The 19,853-nt window shown below is 40.9% G+C and overlaps 2 protein-coding genes across 6 annotated transcripts in view; both read right to left on the reverse strand.

Annotated features, from left to right (window-relative positions):
* Position 1: 1 nt before the first annotated feature.
* Positions 2 to 12,443, reverse strand: stk17b (serine/threonine kinase 17b (apoptosis-inducing)). Its single transcript, XM_004081683.5, has 7 exons — positions 11,740 to 12,443; positions 7,942 to 8,154; positions 6,929 to 7,067; positions 6,297 to 6,423; positions 3,271 to 3,319; positions 2,925 to 3,104; positions 2 to 2,765 (listed from the first exon to the last, which is right to left on the reverse strand). Exons 1-7 carry the CDS (start codon positions 11,859 to 11,861, stop codon positions 2,528 to 2,530), a joined length of 1,068 nt encoding a protein of 355 aa, XP_004081731.1. The 5' UTR covers positions 11,862 to 12,443; the 3' UTR covers positions 2 to 2,527.
* Positions 12,444 to 13,352: 909 nt separating this feature from the next.
* The window catches only part of hecw2a (HECT, C2 and WW domain containing E3 ubiquitin protein ligase 2a), a 45,247-nt gene continuing 38,746 nt past the window's right edge, over positions 13,353 to 19,853 (reverse strand). For all 5 annotated transcript variants that reach the window (XM_078939773.1, XM_023950856.2, XM_023950855.2 and 2 more), the window contains 4 exons: positions 19,678 to 19,792; positions 17,680 to 17,765; positions 17,392 to 17,504; positions 13,353 to 16,531 (listed from right to left, as the gene is read on the reverse strand). In XM_078939773.1, coding sequence (XP_078795899.1) covers positions 16,420 to 16,531; positions 17,392 to 17,504; positions 17,680 to 17,765; positions 19,678 to 19,792 — 426 coding nt within the window. In that variant the 3' untranslated portion in view covers positions 13,353 to 16,419. The remainder of the gene's footprint in view (positions 16,532 to 17,391; positions 17,505 to 17,679; positions 17,766 to 19,677; positions 19,793 to 19,853) is intronic.

The raw sequence follows: 19,853 nt of genomic DNA on the forward strand, positions 1-19,853 counted from the left end.
CTGTTTCTCTATAACCTTTAATGAGCTTTTCCAGTTCATTTTGTGATGCCTACATATTAGCCTGCAGATGATCATTATACAAATTTTCTTTTCAATTACAAACTCAATCAGAACGCTCATACATTTAAAAATATTTAAAATGCAAAATAAAGGTACATCTCTTAAATATTTCTTTCCTTGTGCTTGTTTGACTCTAGCATACAGTAGGCTTCAGTGTCGCTGCGCTCAAACCCAGCAAACAGGAATGTTGTGGCATCAGCGGCGCTCTACTTCCCCAGGACGAGTGCGGGCTGAAGCGCCTCGCGCTCGGACAATGAGCGCTCACACACAGAGGCCACAGAGTAGCTCGCTGCTGGAAATACGTACAAAAAGCTGCACAAAAACCCTCCAACTCTGAACTGTGGCATGAATCATGTTTAAGTGACAGGCAGCCGTCACTGCGTCCCTTTGACAAATCCGCGCCAAACACCCACTCTGAGATCCGTTTACCGTAGTTTACAGTCTGGAATATTTTTACAGATTTTTGCTGCCAGAGCAAAGAGCTTCAGCCTGGAATAAAGACGTCAAGAGACTTTTCACAAAGCAGGGTCAGCAAAATGATTTACCGAGCTTCTTTCTCACACAGTAGCTAAACATATTCCAGAATGTCAGGAATCGATTCTGCAGCTCGTCTGAGTTTCACCATCATCTACCGTCTAGTGACTCGCACAGAGCAGTCTTCCAGTTCTTAAGATGACGGCATAAGGATGAGAGCATTTGCAGAGGTCGGTGGCAGCCTCCAAACACAATGCTTTTGTGCTCAACAGTGATGAAAACAACAAACACAATGTGTTACTATTTGGTTTGGCACCTCAGCACGGAACAAGGAATGCTGCTGGAGGTCAGGAGCAAGCGAAGCTGCCAGCGCTTTCAGTCGGAAATGACAAATTCTGTGTCTCAACGCCTCACTTCAACAGCCCCTTGGATCTAAAAAGTTTAACTTTCCAACTTCCACATTACCATCTTAGTTCTATCCCAGCGCATTAGGACTAAATGAATAGTTATGGTGCAGGCCGTTACCGGAACAGCAAAACTATTTATTCAAATCCTTCATTCAAAACCAACATTTCTAGTTCCTTCGTATTAATCATCTTCCTCCAACCTCGCTTGACCTAACTCGTGTCAAATGCCACATTTAATGTACTTCCCAGAAAGTAGCAATCCTTCAACATTCCAAAAACCTTTACTGATCTTTCCCTGGAACCTCGACATCATCTAGTTTAATTACACCCCCCCCACACACTTTATCTTGGCACCTCCTTTTAAGACACAATATTTACATAAAAATAAACGTCCAACACATAAATAACGACTATAAGAATAACATTAAGAATACAAAAAAAGACAAAGAAAAATGAGTGAGCAGCACACCCTGAGATGAAAACAACAGGAAGTGACCACTTCAGGCACCCTGACCCAGGAGGACTGGAGTAGCTTTAGCTGAATGGCTTTGGCGAAAGGCTGAGACACACCGAGGACAACAGACTTTCAGAAAATAGCTCTGCTTCCGTTCATCGATTGAACTTTATGAAGTAAGTGCTAAAGTGGAGTTTCTCCACCGCTTGTCAAAGAGGAACCTGGCGTGTTGGGCTAGGAATGTGAACTACATGCAGTTTGAGTCATTGCTTGTTTCAGCTTCACAAAAGTCTTGCACTCGTTCTAAAATACCCAAACCGGCTCCTCGCTTTCCTTTTGTCTTGGGGGGTAAACACTGGATTAACACTAAGTTTAGAAGCTTTTATGCTCATTTACTGGGCACTACATATAGATTTAGGTCTTTCTTACAACAAAAAAATCTTCAAACTACTCTTCAATCATCAACGTCTAGTGCATATTAAGGGAAATGTAGTTTTGTTACACAAGAAAAAATCAAGTCTTTAAAGGAATGTCATATACCTTTAAATAACTGCCATTTTGCTGGTGAAGTTGCACATTTTACAAACCTGAAAGCCTGGACAAGTACTTTGTTTACAGCACGCTCCCCCTAAAGACTCTTCAACATCAATCACACTTCCATAGCAGAGATGCTGTTCTAGAAATGAGATTCTGCTGAAGAACAAGTGCAGCTAAACAGGGACGGGAGGTGGTGATGTCAACGCTTCCCACTTTCCGATATACATTGTAAATGCACTAGTATTGCACAAATTTCACTAGAAATACAAACTAACCTTCATAAGTACAGGGACAACATCATGTCGTTGGGTGAAAACAGATCCCATCAAAGAATTAAATACTTTAGATTAAATATACTGCAATAATTGAGGCATACTGTACAGCGTCACGTTTCCCACGCAGGTTTTGTTGAAATTACTAAACTGCTATCTTTGGTTGAGTGGTCAATTAATTAGGAAATCAGGACAACATCTGAAAGTAGTGGGGTGGCAGAAAACAGGAGCTTAAAACCATTTAAAAGCACAAAGGAAGCAGTGGACATCCCTGCCTTAACTCAATCCCTTCCTCCATCTTTTATTTTTTTTTTGGTATGTTGTCAAAAGTCACCGTCGCCGGGGGCTGGAGTGTCCTCGTCAAAGCGAAACTTCTTTGCATGAGAGTGGGGCGACTCCAGAATGTTTTCCTTGTCTTCGGGGTCCTCGAGTGGCGCGGCCCACTTGACGCCACAGCTCCTCTCTCGAACTGGGCGGATGATCATGGGCTCTGGGCTTAGGCAAAGCTGCTGCTGCCACAGCCAGGGGTGAGTCATGCACTCTGCAGCAGTGGGCCGGTCCCTGTGGTCAAAGCACAACATCCAGCGCTCACATACCCGTCACTCCACTGTTTAACATCCAATTCAGAAAAGTCTTGGCACAAAAAGAATATTTTTGTTTATATGATGATTTGCATATATGGGGAAGCACTGCTTCTGTTCCAGCACTGCTTTTACTCACTCAGGTGCTTTAACCAGCAGCTTCTGGATGAAGTCCACTGCAAGCTCAGACACCTTGGAGAAGGCCTCCTTGCTGTAGTCCACATTCACCTGGGACACGTTCAGGTACGTCTCCTGCTTGTCATCGCCAGCAAATGGAGACTCACCAGTCACCAGCATGTAGGCTATAACCCCCACACTCCTGAAAACACACACAGTACAGCAGGGAACATCCCAGAGGTTAGTCAAAATACATTTACATTTATCTTGCTACATTTATGTAGGAATATTATTGTTATAAAGTTAAATAACTTTCTAAACTGGTTTCAAGACCAGAGTAGATGTTGGTTTGGACGGGATGGACTCACCACATGTCTGTGGCTGTTGTGATTGGCTCGTAATTAAGGACCTCTGGAGCTGAACACAGAAGGAAGGGAAAATCGGTTATTTCACAGTTTACAGTTATAATCAATATTGATTTCACTGCTAATGAGGCTCAGGCTAATGCCACCACAATCCAGTACTTTTGTAAGACGGTCCCAAATCTAGCTAAATGCAGAGGGTTGTGCCAGGAGGAGCATCCGAGGTCAAACCAAAGCCAAATCAATCGTATGAATGACAGACAGAATGTTTACATCTGATAAGTCACGGCCTAGGTTAGCAACGACCACCACTATGCCTGCACAATAAATCGCAAATTTATCATCATCGCAATCGAATGCTGTGCAATACGCATACTGTAAAAGACAGCGAAAATTGCAAATGTAAATGGTTACCCTAAATATGCTAAAACAATCTTATGGCAGATTGAAGTATTTAACACATCAAATGAATCCATTTATGCATTTGACCAATCAGATGGACACCTTCACAGTAGACCAATCGGATCTTTTGTGTTAGACGTTGACCTCCTATGTAGACTAGGGTTGACTCTTATTTAAATAAACTGTTGCAGTGAAATGGAAGTTATGTTTTTGGTTGTTATGCCATTTGTTCATGTAACGCAAGTTATATTGTCATCGCAATATTGATCGCTAATATTGCAAATCGCATGTTTTCCTCATATTGTGAAGCCCTAACCACCACCGGTGCTGTTGACCTACAACGAGTCAGTGGAAATTGGAAAACTGTTGGTGAAAAGAAAAAAAAGAGAGATGAGGAACGTGTGTTTGTAAGCAGAGAGAGAGAAATGTAAGGCAGGAACGTAAGATTTAGAGAAAGATATTTGAATCTAGGAACTTGGACAGGGAAAACTAGAGTGAAAAAAATAAAAAAAGAAAGATTTTCTGTGTGTTTAAGAAATCGGATGGATAGGGAGCAGGTTCATGCAGTGTTATCGTGGTGTGCATAGAAAGAGGAACAGAGTAGAGGTGATCCTGAAGGAGAGGTTTGCTAAAAATGTTCTGTAGGCAAAGAAAATGTCACATAGGTAGAGCAGTCAGAAACTGGAAGGTGACTGTGGGATTGCTGGATGTTGTCAGGGGTTATGGCCCCCAGGTAGAATGTGAGGTAGAGGAGAAGCAGCACTTCTGAAATAAGATGAAGGAGGTACTTTCTACATGACTGGACTGCTGCAGTAAACAAGAAGGAAGGTACCTGGTTTATCATCTGAAACAAGATAAGTAGATAAGGTGACTTGGCAGTGGAACAGAGAAGTTCAAGGCGGTGATTAGAAAAAAAAGGTTTGTTTGAATAAAATAGGTTGGCAATCCAAAGGTTGGCATGGAAAGAGAACTAGAAATGGGGAACATTTTCAGCAGGTTAGGATGATCAAGGACAAGAATGGAAATGTGTTGACAAGTGTGACGGAAATTTAGAAGAATGTTGAAGAGCTGATGCATGAGGAACATGTTAAAGAGTAGAAGAGATGGTTGTTCTGGAGCATGAAGTAGCAAAGTTAAAAAAAGATCAAGTGAGGAAGACATTGAAGAGTGGAAAGGCAGTTAGTCCTGAAAAAATACCTGTGGCGATATGGAAGAGTTAAAGAGAGTCTATTTCTGACTAGACTGTTCAACTAGAACTTGGAGGATGTCTGAGGAATGGCCGAAGTGTTCTGGAGCCCATTTTAAAGAAGAAGGGAGACAAACAAAGTTGTGGAAACTACCGAGGAATTAATGTAGCGATTCAAACAATGAGTCATCATTCATGAAGCAACATAACATAACATAACACTGATGCAATATCTGCTTTGATGAAGCTGATGGAGAAGCCAAGAATAACTGGACAGTGTCTTTGTAGGGCAACAGAAATCCAATGACAGGGTACAGAGAGAGGAGCTGTGGTTTTAAATCAGATAGTCTGGAGTGGCAGAGAAGTGCATTTGAGCTGTGCAAGACATGTATAAGAGCTGTAAGACAGAGGTGAGATGTTTTGTAAGTGTGACAGTAGAGTTCAAGGTGGAGGTTGAACTCCACCAAAGATCAGCTTTATGCTTCTTGTTGTTTGCTGTGGTGATGAACAGACGATGAGGTTAGACTGGAATCTCTGTGGACCTTGATGTTTGCAGATGACTATACTATCTGTAGTGAGAGCAGGGAGCAGGTGGAGGGACATCTAGAGAGTAGGAGGTTTTGTCAAGAATGAAGGTCAGCCGCAGCAAGACAGAGAGTATGTAAATGAGAGGAACGGTGATGTTACAAGGAGCAGAGGTGAAGAAAGAGGAAGACTCATAAAATCAACAGTCCAGAGGGTGTGGGAAAGAGGTGAAGAAGCATGTGCACACAGGCTGGAATGGGTGAAGGTAGGTTTAAGGTGTGATGTGTGACTAAAGAATGACAGCAAGAGTGAAAGGAAAGGTGTAGAAGACTGGTGAGAGCAGCCATGTTGTTAGTTTATAGAGTCTGAAAAGAGCTGGAGGCCGCAACGCTGAAGATGCTGAGGTTCTCTGTGGAAGCGAAGAGGATGAATAGGATCAGGAATGAATCCATCAGAGGAACAGCTCATGTTAGATGTTTAGGAGATAAATGTAGGGAAGAAGACTGAGATGGTTTGGACATGTTGAGAGGAGAGACCAGCAGTATGATAGTAAAAGGATCCTGAGATGGAAGCTAGCATGAAAGAGGCCCAGAGGAAGACCAAAGAGAAAGAGAGGGTTCATGTCTATAATGAAGGAGGACATGAGGGTGGTTTGTGTTAGTAAGGAGGAAAAGGAGGATAGGGTTAGATGGAGACACATCGTTTACTGTGGCAACTATTATCTGTCACGTTTTCAATCCGAGTCCAGTTGACTGTTTTTTTACCTGATGGTTCAATGGAATCCACCTGGATAAATAAGAGTCTATATAGACATAAAATATACACAGTCCTGCAACAACAGTACTGTGACATTGATCTGTTAAAAAGACAACAACATGGTTTTGCCGCTGTAATGTCTGCTTCAGAAAAGCCATCTTACCCACATACTCAGGTGTTCCAAGAATCTCTCTGAGCTCTCCAACCGCACCCAGTCTGCGTGCCAAACCAAAGTCCACAATCTTTATGTCTCCTGGAGGCAACTGGCTGGTAAGGAGGATATTCTGGGGCTGAGACGGGCAGAAAGAGAAAACTCAGGAAAAAGACTTTTTACTCAGCATAAAAGACAAGAGAAAACTTTTGCCTTAAAACACATTCTGATAAAAGTGCTGCTCCTTCTTAAATCTACACTTGTAAAACCGAATTAAAGTAGTTAAACTCTATTTGATGTTGTCCAAACATATCTATTACATAATTGCCTCGCACTATTATAAGAGAGACAGAACTAGTTGTTTGTTTTGTGGAAAGCAATCTTTTGAGTCTGTGCTCCAGAACATGATGTACATCTGATGCCAAAATATGTTGCCACAGTTTTATCTCTTAACTTTCTTTGTTCATCCTTTTTTATTTATAATCCCAAATTTAATCTTGAGTGTCACAAAAAAAGGGTAAATTGGAGTCTTAAAATAGGTTCTAGAAAAATGCAGTATCAAGAGTGCTGTGAGAACATTTATACAGACATTTCCTCTGCTTTAGCTACGCTCATGCAGCTGATTCAATGTGTGAGCGTGAAACCTTTAGGTCCAAGTGGACGAGGTTGCTCTGGTGGAGGTTGTGAACTCCCTCCAAAGTCTGCCTGATCAGCCGGGTTATCTGAGGCTCCGGGAGCATCTCCTCTGACACACAGAGATCAAATATCTCACCACCGGCAGCACTGAATAAAGAAAAATTAAAAATAAACATAAAATCAAACAGATTGTGAATCTAGAATTGACTATAAAAACATTTTTGAGAAACAGTGCACCCTAAAACATAAGCAAAAGCCTGATCATGGTGAACTTTCCACATAGAAAGTACGGCACGCTTTATGTTTGGATTGTTCTGGTGGTTTCAGAGGTCGACCCAGAGCTAGAGGGTCTGCAGTTGGTCTCACATGTTTTGGCTAAAAGTTCCATAAAAAGACAGTTGCCTCCTCCCTGCTTTCTAACTCTAGATCCAGGCTAAATTTCAGGGTTATTCTCATGTCCAATCTTAGATGTCTTGTTCAGGCTTGTGAGTTCTTCGTCATATCAAAGCTCAGGAGTGGAACTTTTTTTTTCTTTTGCAAGAATTAAAGGTGTGGTTAGAAAATAAGAGCAAGCTTTTTCAGATCTAAACTGATGTGTCAGTGCTAATAATCTTACCAGGAAACAAGATAATTTAAACAAATTAGTTTATTAACAACATAGTTAATCATCAAAAAGAATCCCGTCGTCTGGATCTGCCGTTTAAGTTCAGGCTGTGCACTTGCTCTTAATAAGCATTATCTGCTTCAAGCAAATCTTGACAAACCTGTTATGACAAATGGTATGTTTGTCTTTACATTAAGAATAACTTGTTATCGTGAAAGCTCCTTGGAAGAGGACAAACAGGACTTTGCCCCTATGCATGTATTTCCAGGACTGGCATGATTCGGGCACAAACATGTAGTCAGGGTGTTAGAGAGAACAAAGGCTTGAACTTATGCAATGAATCACATATGTCGAGGGGGAGAAACGCAAACAACCACACAGAAAAAGAATGCAGCGCCACATGTGTCATGAACTCACTATTCGAGAATTAGGACGATGTCATGATCCGTCTCATGAGCACTGTGCAGGTTGACCACCCGGGCGTTATTGCGAGCCAGCTCCAGGACAGCCATCTCATGGATTACTTCAGCCCGGCAATCACGACCTCTCCTCCTTTTTCGTAGAAACTTGGCAGCAAACACTTTCCCTGATGCTTTCTCCACACAGCGCTTCACTACAGCAAATTTCCCCCTAAAAAAGGAAAAGATAAAAAGTCAATGGCTACGTTCACACTGCAGGGCTTAATGCACAATTCGGATTTTTTCAAAAAATCCGAATTGTTTGCTAGACCGTTCACATTTCCAAGTAAATCCGAACTTTTGTGATCTCCAGTGTGACCGTGACACGACCCAAACGAGACCCGCATGCGCAGAAGCCAGAAGAATACTCAACGGTGAACGACGTCACTCGTTGTTTGCGGAGCGAACGTTAACAATGGATGTCAACAACAGTGTTGTCAAAAGCGGAGCTCTTTTTGTAATATTAAATTTATTTTCACAAAGGAGCAGCACAATTACAATCTTCTCATTTTAAGAAGGCATTGGAGTCGGGATCGTCTGTACCCACTGTAGTGGAAGAGGAATGTGTATGTGTTGGGGCCGCGCCCCAGCGTGTGTGTGTGCAAGCGCGTGCCGCGATAGAGAATAGGGGGGGGCAGTGTGGGCGCGCATTCATGTTGTGTGTTACGGAGGACGGTGATAAAAGAAGGTTTCCCCCAAAATAAATGCTATGGACTCTTTATTAACCCGTTTTGGAGAATCTAAGGATCAGAACAGGGAGGAGGAGGAGGATCGCCTCGGGTCCCCCGCGCTTGAGCACGGTGGAAAGGGGAGAAAGAAAAAAAAGTTATCGCGGTAAAGGTTCAACACCACGCTCTGCCATTTAACTGGAATTTTTTTCAAAAACCGCCCAATTGAGATAAGAGCCCTGGAGTTTGGCTTGAAAAGAGCGATCAGCCCAAATATTAATCCAATCGGGGATCTCGCTTCCCTTCCACTGACTGGTCTCAGCAGCATCGTCCACCATGGTTAATGTTTACGTTCTCGTTCCCGCCTACTTCAACGCAAAATGATGACGTTTGTTGCGTGTCGATGACGTACAGTTCGGAATCAAGTCGCCTGGCCGGTCAGACGGCGGTCGCAATTGAAAAGAACGGCTACAATTCGGAATCAGGACGGCAAATCCACGGGGCCTGGGTCGCAATTGAAAAGATCGGATCTGTGTCATTCAGACTGTCATGAAAAGATCGGAATTGGGCCGCTTAGGGGCAAAAAATTCGGAATTGGGTCGTTTCAGCATGCAGTGTGAACGTAGCCTAAGTCATTGCAGAAAATTCTTAAGCCTTTTCAACCTATAAAAAGTCGGAAATTAAAAATTTACAATTTTTCTAGTAAATTCTTAAAAAAACCCACTGCCTAGTACCGTTGTATTACTTCTGATGGTTATCTATTGTAAACTCATTTATCATAGCTCAGTGCCTTGCTTTTAGACAGATGTTTGAATAACCCAAGAATTTAAATGTCATAACTGAGATATGAGGTCTTTATAGCAAAGATTTGAATACCATGAGTGCTTATGAACCAGAAAACAAACTTTGCATCAGCACAAAACTCTTAATAGGCTTCAAGTCCCACTAAATTCATTCATCTTGTAAACCTGTTTTGTCCCTTTCGGGACAGGTTGCCAGTCTGTCGCAGGGCCACAAACCACACACACACACGGGGGGTGGAACCCAGAGTCCCCTGAGAAAACCCACGCATGCACAGGGAGAACAACCAAACACACCCCATTGGTGTTCTGTTTCAGGCACCCCAGCCAGGACTTGAACCAGGGGACCTTCTTGCTGTGAGGAAAGAGTGCTAACCACTGTGCAGTCCCACTCCAATCACCTTTTAATCCATTTTAAAAGTCTTTAATTATGCTTATTAACAACACAAGTTTTTAGCCAAAACCAAAAAAGAGTTGTGAGTTGTAGGCTGGACCATTGGCGTGGCGTAAGCCTGCCACTACTTCCTGTCATCCATCTGTTTACACCCCTTCCCGTTACCTTACAGTCCCTCACACCCCTAACCTAACATTACCAGTGCATATTGGAGCTATCCAGCTGTACAGTTTTAACCCAGATGCCAGCTCAGACGAGGAAAATGAAGACGTACATGGATCTAGTTGTCAGCAAGTGGATGAATCAGAATGGAGCGGAGCAGGGAGCTTGTAGCTTGCCATTGTAGTTTCTATGTCACACCTACAAGCTTTTTCCAACGGCATTTTTTTGTCTGGTCCTGACTTACAACAACTTTTAAAAATATTCAGAAATGCAATTTAGGCTTGATTCTCTTTATTTATGTCCTTCATCGTGAGAAAAATACCACAAGAACAAGTTGAACACACCAAAAACACAATTTTCATCTACGTGGGTCTTTAAACCCTTCCTGGCATTTGATCTAAAAAGTTCGCTTTGTCACAAGTCATTACACCAGCTGCACAGACAACCAGGCTGGCATTCTCCTCACAGGAAAATCTTTTGGTTTCCAGCTGCTATTTTGTGCAGATGGTTTAGGCATTTTCCACAAGGCTGTGAAGGGTTTTCAACCAGGGCTTAGCGAGAAAAAGAAACAGTAAAAGCGAAGGCGGCTCAACCCAGACAAACCTCTTTTAAACAGTGCAACAATAGTGTCAGACGCCTCCTTTGTCGCACCAACCCGGACTTGTTATCAGTGACATTTTTGTACAGCTTTTGTATCAATTAAAATAAAAAAAGACTACTAAGAAGATGTTTTAATAGGTTAACTGGTTCAATAAATACATTGACAAAAAAAACAATTCAAAACGCAAACTATATTTGAACGACTAAAATCAAATTCAAAATAAATATTAATCTCTAACAAAAGACAAAATGTTTTATTAGGGCTGAATTTTTGTTTTTCAATGCAAATTCCTGTACCAGCATGCCTCAACAGACAGTTTGACACTAGGTAAAGGTTTTTTATTAGCACTTCCTCTTTGTGGTAAAGTAGTTGCCTAGCAGATCAAGTATCTCAAAAATGAATTAAGTGCAATAATTGCATGGTGCCAGAAAAAAACACTTTGCCAGATGGAATTCTTGAACAACATTGTCAATACAACCATTTTTCCCCTCATGTTTCTTGCCCCAATAACCTAGAAAATGATTTAATCAAATAAATAAAATAAAAAAATAAATAAAGAACTAGACAAGCTGTGCCTAACCTTGATGACAAAAATGTTTTCCCCTTTAACTTCCCCTTTCAAGGTGATGCAAACAAATATATGAAGAAAACTTCTTCTTTCACAAATCCACACGAGCCTGCTTCCTCCAAATACACAACACTGGATCTTTGTGAAACATCAATTTAGTTTAGACACACCTGACCGCTCTTGGGATAAGATCATCTGTCTGCATGTGTTGCCATGGTTGATACACACACTGCCAAACACATGACAAAAAGTCTGGTGTGGCACGAAAAGATCAGGCTCTTGGCAAAGTTTGTGTTGAAGTCCAGAGTTCAAATATGCTTCATAAAAGGACTTTTTTCACTTACGTCAATACAGAAAGTTGAAACGCGTCGAAAATGACCCATTTTGTTTTCGATATTTTCTGAGAAACATACTACTACACAGTGTTGAGTACTTTTGGAACTAGTTCAAATTAGATCGGTAATCGGGAAGACTGACACTCAATTCAAATCGATATATGTGGCCGTAAATGGTTGATACCGAGCCCAGTGTGTGATCAACAGAACTTAAGCCAGTATCACTCACCTTCCCAGCTCTCCGGTGACTTCATAAACACCCTCCATCGGTTCTGTGTGGACTGGGGTCTGACTTTCCCCCAGTAGTCCAGCGGAGAGTCCGCAGCGACTGTCCAACCGTCTCCGCGACATTTTTATATTATTTTTAGCGCTGCTGCCAACTACTCGCTCGGTTTCTGATCTAGACTCAAGACTACATAAAATAATTTACCTCAACGGAAAGTTAGCTCGTTTCGCATCGACGATACGGTCATAGTCCTGTGAAGTGTCTAGCCCTAGTACTGCTTTACCGACTGCGGTTAGCTCGAGCGCGAGCGTCGCTAAAAGTTAGCTCAACGACAGTGTCGCGGGTTCAGAAGTGATTCAAATCAACTTTTCCTCGGCCCAACTTAAAAGTACCAACCAAACGATAAATGATAAGACGCGTATCACCTCGAAGGGCTACGTTACTCCAACTATCGCTTTGGCCTACCACAACTTAGCTTTGTAAATCTATCCGCGGTGTTTTTAATCATTTTTACATCCTTCTCCGTTTGACACGGTCCAGCCAGCCGACACGTCACTGCATCGCGCATGCGCATTGGAAGAAAACGTGCCAAAGGAGATTTGAACAGTGGATGCAGTTTTCTCAAGTATCCAGTTTGAAAATACTGTAAAACAATAATTAATTGAGTTAATCAGTTTTACAGTAAATAAAAAAAATAATATATACATAGTTAATTTCTTTGTTATTTGGTTGTTTACTCTTTCTTACCTGCTACTTCTTTCAGGTTTCCCTGTAGAAAAATATCTTTGATATTAAACCAAATAGTGCATTAGGTGAAAATCTGGAGCACAGCGAATTATGCACCAATTTTTAATGTAAAGCTGCAGTTTTATACAGCCTCAGACAATAACAAGTATTTAAACTGGTCTCATGGACTTTAAAGTTCCACTGTAAGCATCTTTTGATCTATTGTAAAAGTGTTTCCAGTGGTCTTTTAATTATGATTTTGTAGTTTTTAGCCAACACCACAAAGCTTGAGTTGTTTTCTATGACATAGGTTCTGCTGAGCTGCAGCAGATCATTAGAAATGTGCCTCCAAGTAGTAGGATGAGATAGTATCTTTATAAACCATCTCACCCTACCTTATAGCCCCCACACACTCCACCTATCATTACCAATGCAACAAAAATAGCGATCAAAATTGGAGCTATCCAATCCAACAATTTCGAGCCAGATGCCATCTTAAATGAGGAAAACCAAGACAGACATGCATCTATTTTGTCTACAACTGGATGCATCAAAGCAGAGCAGGGCAGGGAGCTTGTGGCTTGCCGTAGTAGGTTCGACATCACACCTACAAACTTTTTCAGACAGCATTTTTTCCGTCTGCTGATAATTCACAATGATTTGAATAAAGATTAGAAATGCCATTTTAACCTTAATTTTCATGATGTTCTCCATCATGAGAAAAATGCCACATAAATATGGTAAAAATTATTATCAAAGTGGGTCTTTAGGTTTATGTCAATATTTTTTATGTTTAAATTTACTTTTTACCAACATTGAAAGTAAATTGATCTGATGTTTGCTTAATTTGTTTTTAATCCAGTTCATTAAATAAATAGGGTCAACTATAATTTATCAAAATGTTCCATTTGTTCTGTTTTATTACAATCATTGGAGTGAAATGGAGACACATACAAGAGCTTTGCATAGAGTGGACTTCTAAGAGGTGGATCCTATCTGAAATGTTCTAAAAGAGACAGAAGCAACAGTAACTTTGTTCATATGGGTTGTGAAACAAAGTCTTACTATTCCTCTGCAATGGAGCAGCTTCTATGAATGATAACCTGGCCAAAGGGTGTACATCTTTAAGTAAAGCTTCGTTGTCCATGCTGCAAAACTGCCTGTCAAGCAAACGTGATTGAATTCTTTTGTAAGATCTGGCAGAGGCCAGGTGGGATGTGTTTGTTAGACTGTGTTGTGGTTGAGTTTGCAAGCCCCAAACCTTTGGTACATTCGGTGCAAAATATATATATTTATGGACACAACGGACAAACATACACATACATTTATGTACAGAAAAAGCAACCAGGACTGCACACATAATACACATACATGTGCTCTCGTAACTCTCTTACGTCAGAACTGCCCTTTTGATTTGTTACTTGATCATAAGCAATGACCCATAACAATCAACATCACACTGATAAGCAGACAAACAATGTGAAAACAACATTTTGGAAACATGCTGCCAAACTGCTAACCCATACACTGTCATTGACATAAATGTTATTACATTCATAAAGTTCCTGCAATTCAACCAAAATTAATTGATGTTCTTTAGTCGGTTTTTGTAGTAGCAGGTGGTGTCTCAGCTGCAGTAGACAGTCATCTAAATGATGCTGGGTAAAGGAATTGAAAAAATTACTAAGAGGGAGTTAGGATAAAAGCAGTTCAGAAAGGAGGTCCTGATAAGAGCAAATTTTCATTTCAGCAAAACATCTTCAAGTAAATCAAATTTGCTTGTAAGAAGTAATCCACAGTGGATTTTTAAATGTTGAGGATTTCTGCACCAAACGGATTATTTTTCTTTTTTTTTTTATTTATAAAAACATTTCTTAACAAAATAGTCTGTTCTGCAACATGTGCACTATGTTACAATGCCTCATTGCTAAATAAATAAAAACATATAAACAGCATTTGATCAAACCCATTTGGTGTTTCTGTTCCACTCTAGTTTGAAAAATGAATGGTATGAGCTCTGTCTACTGCAGTTAAAAGAAATCTCATGTGGACCCACGTGAAATTAAAGAAATATCCCCTTTAACGGCAAAGGTATGACAGTGTCAGGAAAGCATAAGGCTGCGTGCTTCAGGTGAGCGGCATAACCACAACTCAACAAAGTCCATCATCTTACTGTCTCCATGGATCGCAGTTTCCTCATGCAAAAAAAGCTAGTAAGGATAGTGTTTTGCACTATTTCCACATGCAATTTCAAGCTATAGCACAATGCCATCTAGGAGTTTCTGCCAGGCACAGCTCACAGAGCCGACTGAGCAGTTCCTGCATGCATTATTAGGCCAGCAGGATGGGAGACACTAAAGTCTGCCACCTTTGTCTCACGTCACACGAAGGGGTCGCCAATTACTAATCCAGCCCCCATTGTCTAACTCCAACAGGTGTCTATACAGTAATCTGACATGCACCTTGTAGAAAATGACCAAGTGCGTCTGTGTGTGCTGGCGTGTAGAACAGTGTTTGAGGGTCAAAGGGGTTGTAGGGCTGGGCTGTGAAAAAACCAGATGTTTTGGAGAAAGATGTTACAAACTCTAAACTACATTGTCCAGCGACATCAGCTTCACATGTTGTCAGGTCATTCTGATTCTTGGTTGGATTCCATAATAAAAGACAGCCGCCCTGTTGATATTCTGCTGCCCCCTTCTGTTGATGAATGTCTTTTTAAACGGGTGTGCCTTTATTTTCAACACATTGATCTGAATCTCACCTAAAATAAAAAATAAACCATTGTACTCAGACCAGAGAAAGCATGACTGTGACACCTCTTTCATGTCTTAAGGTCAGCAGGTGGGATGGGTCTAATTTTCTAATTTTTTGTGTCTCTTTTGTGGCTTCCTTTTCCAACTTGTGATAGATTTTCCTCTGAGTCATCCATTCAGTCACTGATTTGCCGCATTCATCACTTTCACTGACCAAATTACTCTGTGAATCAGGGTGAAAGCTGTGAAACTTCTACAAAACAGGAGTCCTGCATTTCTCTGAGAGTCTGAGTGACGACAACCAACCATTAAGAGTGCAGCAAACTGCTGTGTATGTTTGACATGTTTGCGTTAAGTGAGTTTGTGACATGTGTGAGTGTGGTGTTTTTGCAGAAACAAAACTACATTTCTCCCCCGTAGTAAAAGCTCTTCAGTCTTGTAGGATAACAGTCCTAACCAGAAACTGCTAGAATTCTCACTGAGGGTCCCTAACACAGTCTGTAAACGTCCTCACTCTTTGTCCATTCTAGTCAAAAACAATGAAAATCTGTGTATCGTTGATCTTTGAATGAGTGACATGTGCACATCAGTGTATCCATTTCCAGAAAACAGCACTTAACCTCGACTTTATCGTCTAAAATGTTTCATCTGTCCTTGCTGATTACTGATCTCTGGGGAAATACTGCACAATGATGAGTGGGAGTGATAGTTTACGGCACTGACGTGCAGGGCAGACACAGTTTTAAGGTCCAACAAAGGAATATTGTGTTTTGTTTTGTTTTTTCGAGCAGCTGAATCTCTGGTATGGGTTGGAGGAGAAAAGGGGGAAGAAACAGAGGACGTGCAAGAAGTGCAGTAACAAAGGCCATCAACTGAAAAGATAAAGCACACGTGTGGCTCAGTGAACACAGACTGACATAAAAATAGGACATGACATTGTATAGTCCTCCAAATGTTCCTCCTAATTTTCTATTGTTCAGTGGATCAGCATCACCACAAGAAATAAATGAGTAGAGTCAGCTCAAGGCCGGCATGCTGAGTGATGTATAGCTGGTCAGGAAAATAACAGCTGTTATCCACAGGGGATGGAGAGGGGTGTAGTTGCCTCTTGAGGATTTTTGTCGTGTCTTCTGCTTCTGGCTTAAGTGACAACTCCAAATAAATGTCTCTTCTTGGGTGAGCCCGCCTGCCAGCTGATATGGAGTTATTCCAAGCCAAATGTGCTTGTTTCCTCTACAGCAGTTACTAGCTTCTCGTAGAGCATGGAGAAGGATGGGTAAGGTGGGAGGTCCAGGCGGTTAAAGCAAGTGTGAGCCCTTTTGAGATGCACACAGGAAAGATTAGGGGGTAAAAGAAAAATAAGATCAGTTTAGGAACAGAGCCATTTCATTAAAAAAAAAGTTATCTAAATACAAGCTTCTGTGAGTGTTTTTACTTTTAAAAATTAATCCGTACACACAGTCAAAGTAAAAAAGCAAAATTTCCGAAAAACATTTTGGAGAACTGAGTTCTCTAGATAGTACATACTGAACACTTTTCCATGGCTGTCTCATATACAGTTCAGCTTCATTATCAAATGTTATTCCTTTTGCTTCCCTTCAAAAATAAAATCTAGTTCAGCCAGACTGAATATGGAGCATCAGTGCTTTTTCATGTCTCTCTTGAGATGCTCTATTGAGCTCAAATCCATACTTTGCTTAGTCGCTCCAAAGTTTTGAGAATTTTATATTTTATTTTTTTACAATTAGCCCTAAATCCTCCTCATATCACTTTGTGAGTCTTATATTAAAAGATACCCCTTGTCTGTTATTTTGAAAAAACAAATGCTGCCTTTAAACATTACATTAATGACCTTGATTTGTTTCTAAGCATTGCTGCAAAGATCCAAAGGTATGGCACAAATGTCACAGCAAGACTGTAATTTAACACATTAAAAGCACAAAATAACTTTTATTGTGTTGTTTAAAGTGTATAGATTGATACAAAGAAACAAAAGGAAGCTAGTATGTGTTAGAATGACGGCCTAATTATACTGAAATAGTTAATGTGACAATGCAAACAGGTAATGAAAACTTGGTAAGAATCCTAACATGATCTTCAATTATAATAAAAGGGGGGCTTAAAGAGCTATCGTCTAAAAAAAGCAAAAAAACAAGAGAATGATCAACAATGTTACCTAGGTAGGGAGGTGATTTTTCCCCACTTCTCCACACAGAATCTGCGGGGTCCATTGCTGCCCCGCAGAGAGGCAAAACCCTCATAGGGTATGCTGGATGTACCTGTCACAAACTAAAGAAAAGACTTCAGCATTACTGAACAGGAAACCCCCTCCAAATTTCTAAAGCATGCTCTTCACGTGCACGTTTAGATTTATTATATATTATTGCTAAAATTGTCATTACTTTTCCACATACACATTGGATCAGAACAGATTTCCACCACACGGCGGCAGCATGCTCCCTACCTGCAGCAGCCGCAGCCTCTGCTCATTGTTGAATCTCTCCACAGCAGCCCAGAACCAGCGAATCACTATGTGGTTGTCATGGTAACCTTTGGGGGTGGGGGATGAGGAAGATGATGATGGTGCATGAGTCAGATGAATAACAAATAAGGCCTCCTTCCCATGTTTCTCCCTTCCTGCCTCCACCTCCTGCTCAGTTTTCTTCCTCCTGTAATTTTGGAGCAGGTTCTGCTGTTTAATGTTTCACGGAGGGAGCTGTTTCGGCCGCCTTTGACAATACCCCCATTAAAAGACCTGGCACTAATTTATGACTGATGCTCAATCCCAGCTCCCTTGTCTTTTAAATATTGGCAGCAGCTCAACTATAATGGCCAGGCCTTTAAAAACATTTTAATTTAATATCTTGTGAATCCTTTAAAATGAACACAACATGCACTAAACAAGCTTCCAAAAGTTTTTTTCGTAGAATATCTTGAAGGGAACTTCAGTATATTTTTAATAGAATAAAAGATTATAGATTGACTAGATTATCTCCTTCAAAGCATTTTTTTTTAAATTCTTTCTTCTCTTGTTTCTTTCCTTTTCCTAATTCTGAACAGAAACACAAAAACGTGGGACACGTTGGAACATTTTCCCATTTGAAGCTTCTTGAAACTCTTTTGTAATATCATCCTCTTCTCTGAGTAGAAAGAAGACTGTTCAGCACCAATAGCAAAATTTGTGTGTCAACTTGCACATGAAGGCAATCCAATGCAAAGCTCCCCTTAGTCCAACTTCAGTTAGAATTTAGAGCTCCAGCATGAGGCACAACTTGTCTGGAAGAGTTCACAAACCCTCATTTACACAACTAGGACAAATTGCAAATGTTTTGTTAAATTTGGCCTCCCGGTTACACAAAAACATGATGACTAAAAATGGTTATTTTGGTGACTGCCCATGAAGTGCAATTTTTCGGAACCGTGCAGCCATCATTGACAATTCAGTGGCTACGCTGAAATTGCCAGAGAGAGTAATGATGTAAAGCACAACACATTACACTTTTTACTCAATTGTAGTGCTGATAATAGACAAACACATAAATAGCCATTCTGCTATATTTGTCATTGAGCTCTAAGTGCAAACATGCTGCAGACTTTGTGTTTTGTCGTTTTCTCTTTCTGTCCGTGCAGAGACTAATGTAGATAAAGTTGCAGCGCCAACAATCTGCCTGGCAGTTATTGCAATACTTCCAATCCCACAATGTAAATAGTTTTGGTGTGTAAGACCAAAGCAGGAGGAACAGTACTTTTGTGTTTTCTGTCAAACATTGAGCAACAGGACCTTTCACCTGCACTGCGAGATAAAGGTCCACAAAGCAACAGCGTCTTCTCTCTAAAAGTTTACTTGCTTTTAAATGGCTGCTCACAAAAGTTGAAAGTTCCTCTCTGATTGTCAGAAGTCAGAACTCTCTCTTTTTTCTAGGACATAGTTTTTGCAGAACGGCAGGAGTCCATTAGAAATTCTCCTCTGAGTTTGGGGGCGGGACTGTGAGCCGACCCATTTCCCATCATCTATCTATGTACTTGCTTTTCTGCTAGCTTATAACCCCAAGCTAACATTACCGATGCAACAAAAATGGCGAGCAATATTGCAGCTATCCAGCTGCACAGTTTTGAGCCAGATGCCAGCTCAGAAGAGGAAAATGAAGACCAGCAAGTGGATCCGTCAGAATAGAGCAGAGTGGGGAGTTTGTGTCCCACTGATTGTACCTTCTGCGTCACAGCTACAAGTTTTTTCCAACTGCATCTTTTCGTATGCTCCTAATTCACGATTTGAAAAAAAAAAATACTTGGAATCTGAATTTTAACCTTGGTTTTCTTTATATATGTCCTCCATAAAAAAAATCAACTATATGTTAAAAAAAACAACAACACAATTTTCATTAAAGTAATGTCCTATTTTAATGCTATCAAACCTAATCTCTGCATTCTTGCCTTGCTCATGTGCTCCATCTCTACATACCTCCTCTGTACTCCGTGTTGTTCCTCCAGTCTGCCAGGTCAATCTCAGCAGTTCCTGCAATGACCAGCTCCAGCTCCCTGGCATCAAACACAGACACCAGTCGCACATCCACCACCTGACAAGAAAACATGCAAAAAATGAAATAGATCAAAACCCCATTTCATTCATAACAGACT

This window comes from Oryzias latipes, chromosome 21, assembly GCF_053564925.1.
Source record: "Oryzias latipes strain Hd-rR chromosome 21, Olatipes_Hd-rR_3.1".
In the NCBI taxonomy this organism is placed as follows: Eukaryota; Metazoa; Chordata; class Actinopteri; order Beloniformes; family Adrianichthyidae; genus Oryzias; species Oryzias latipes.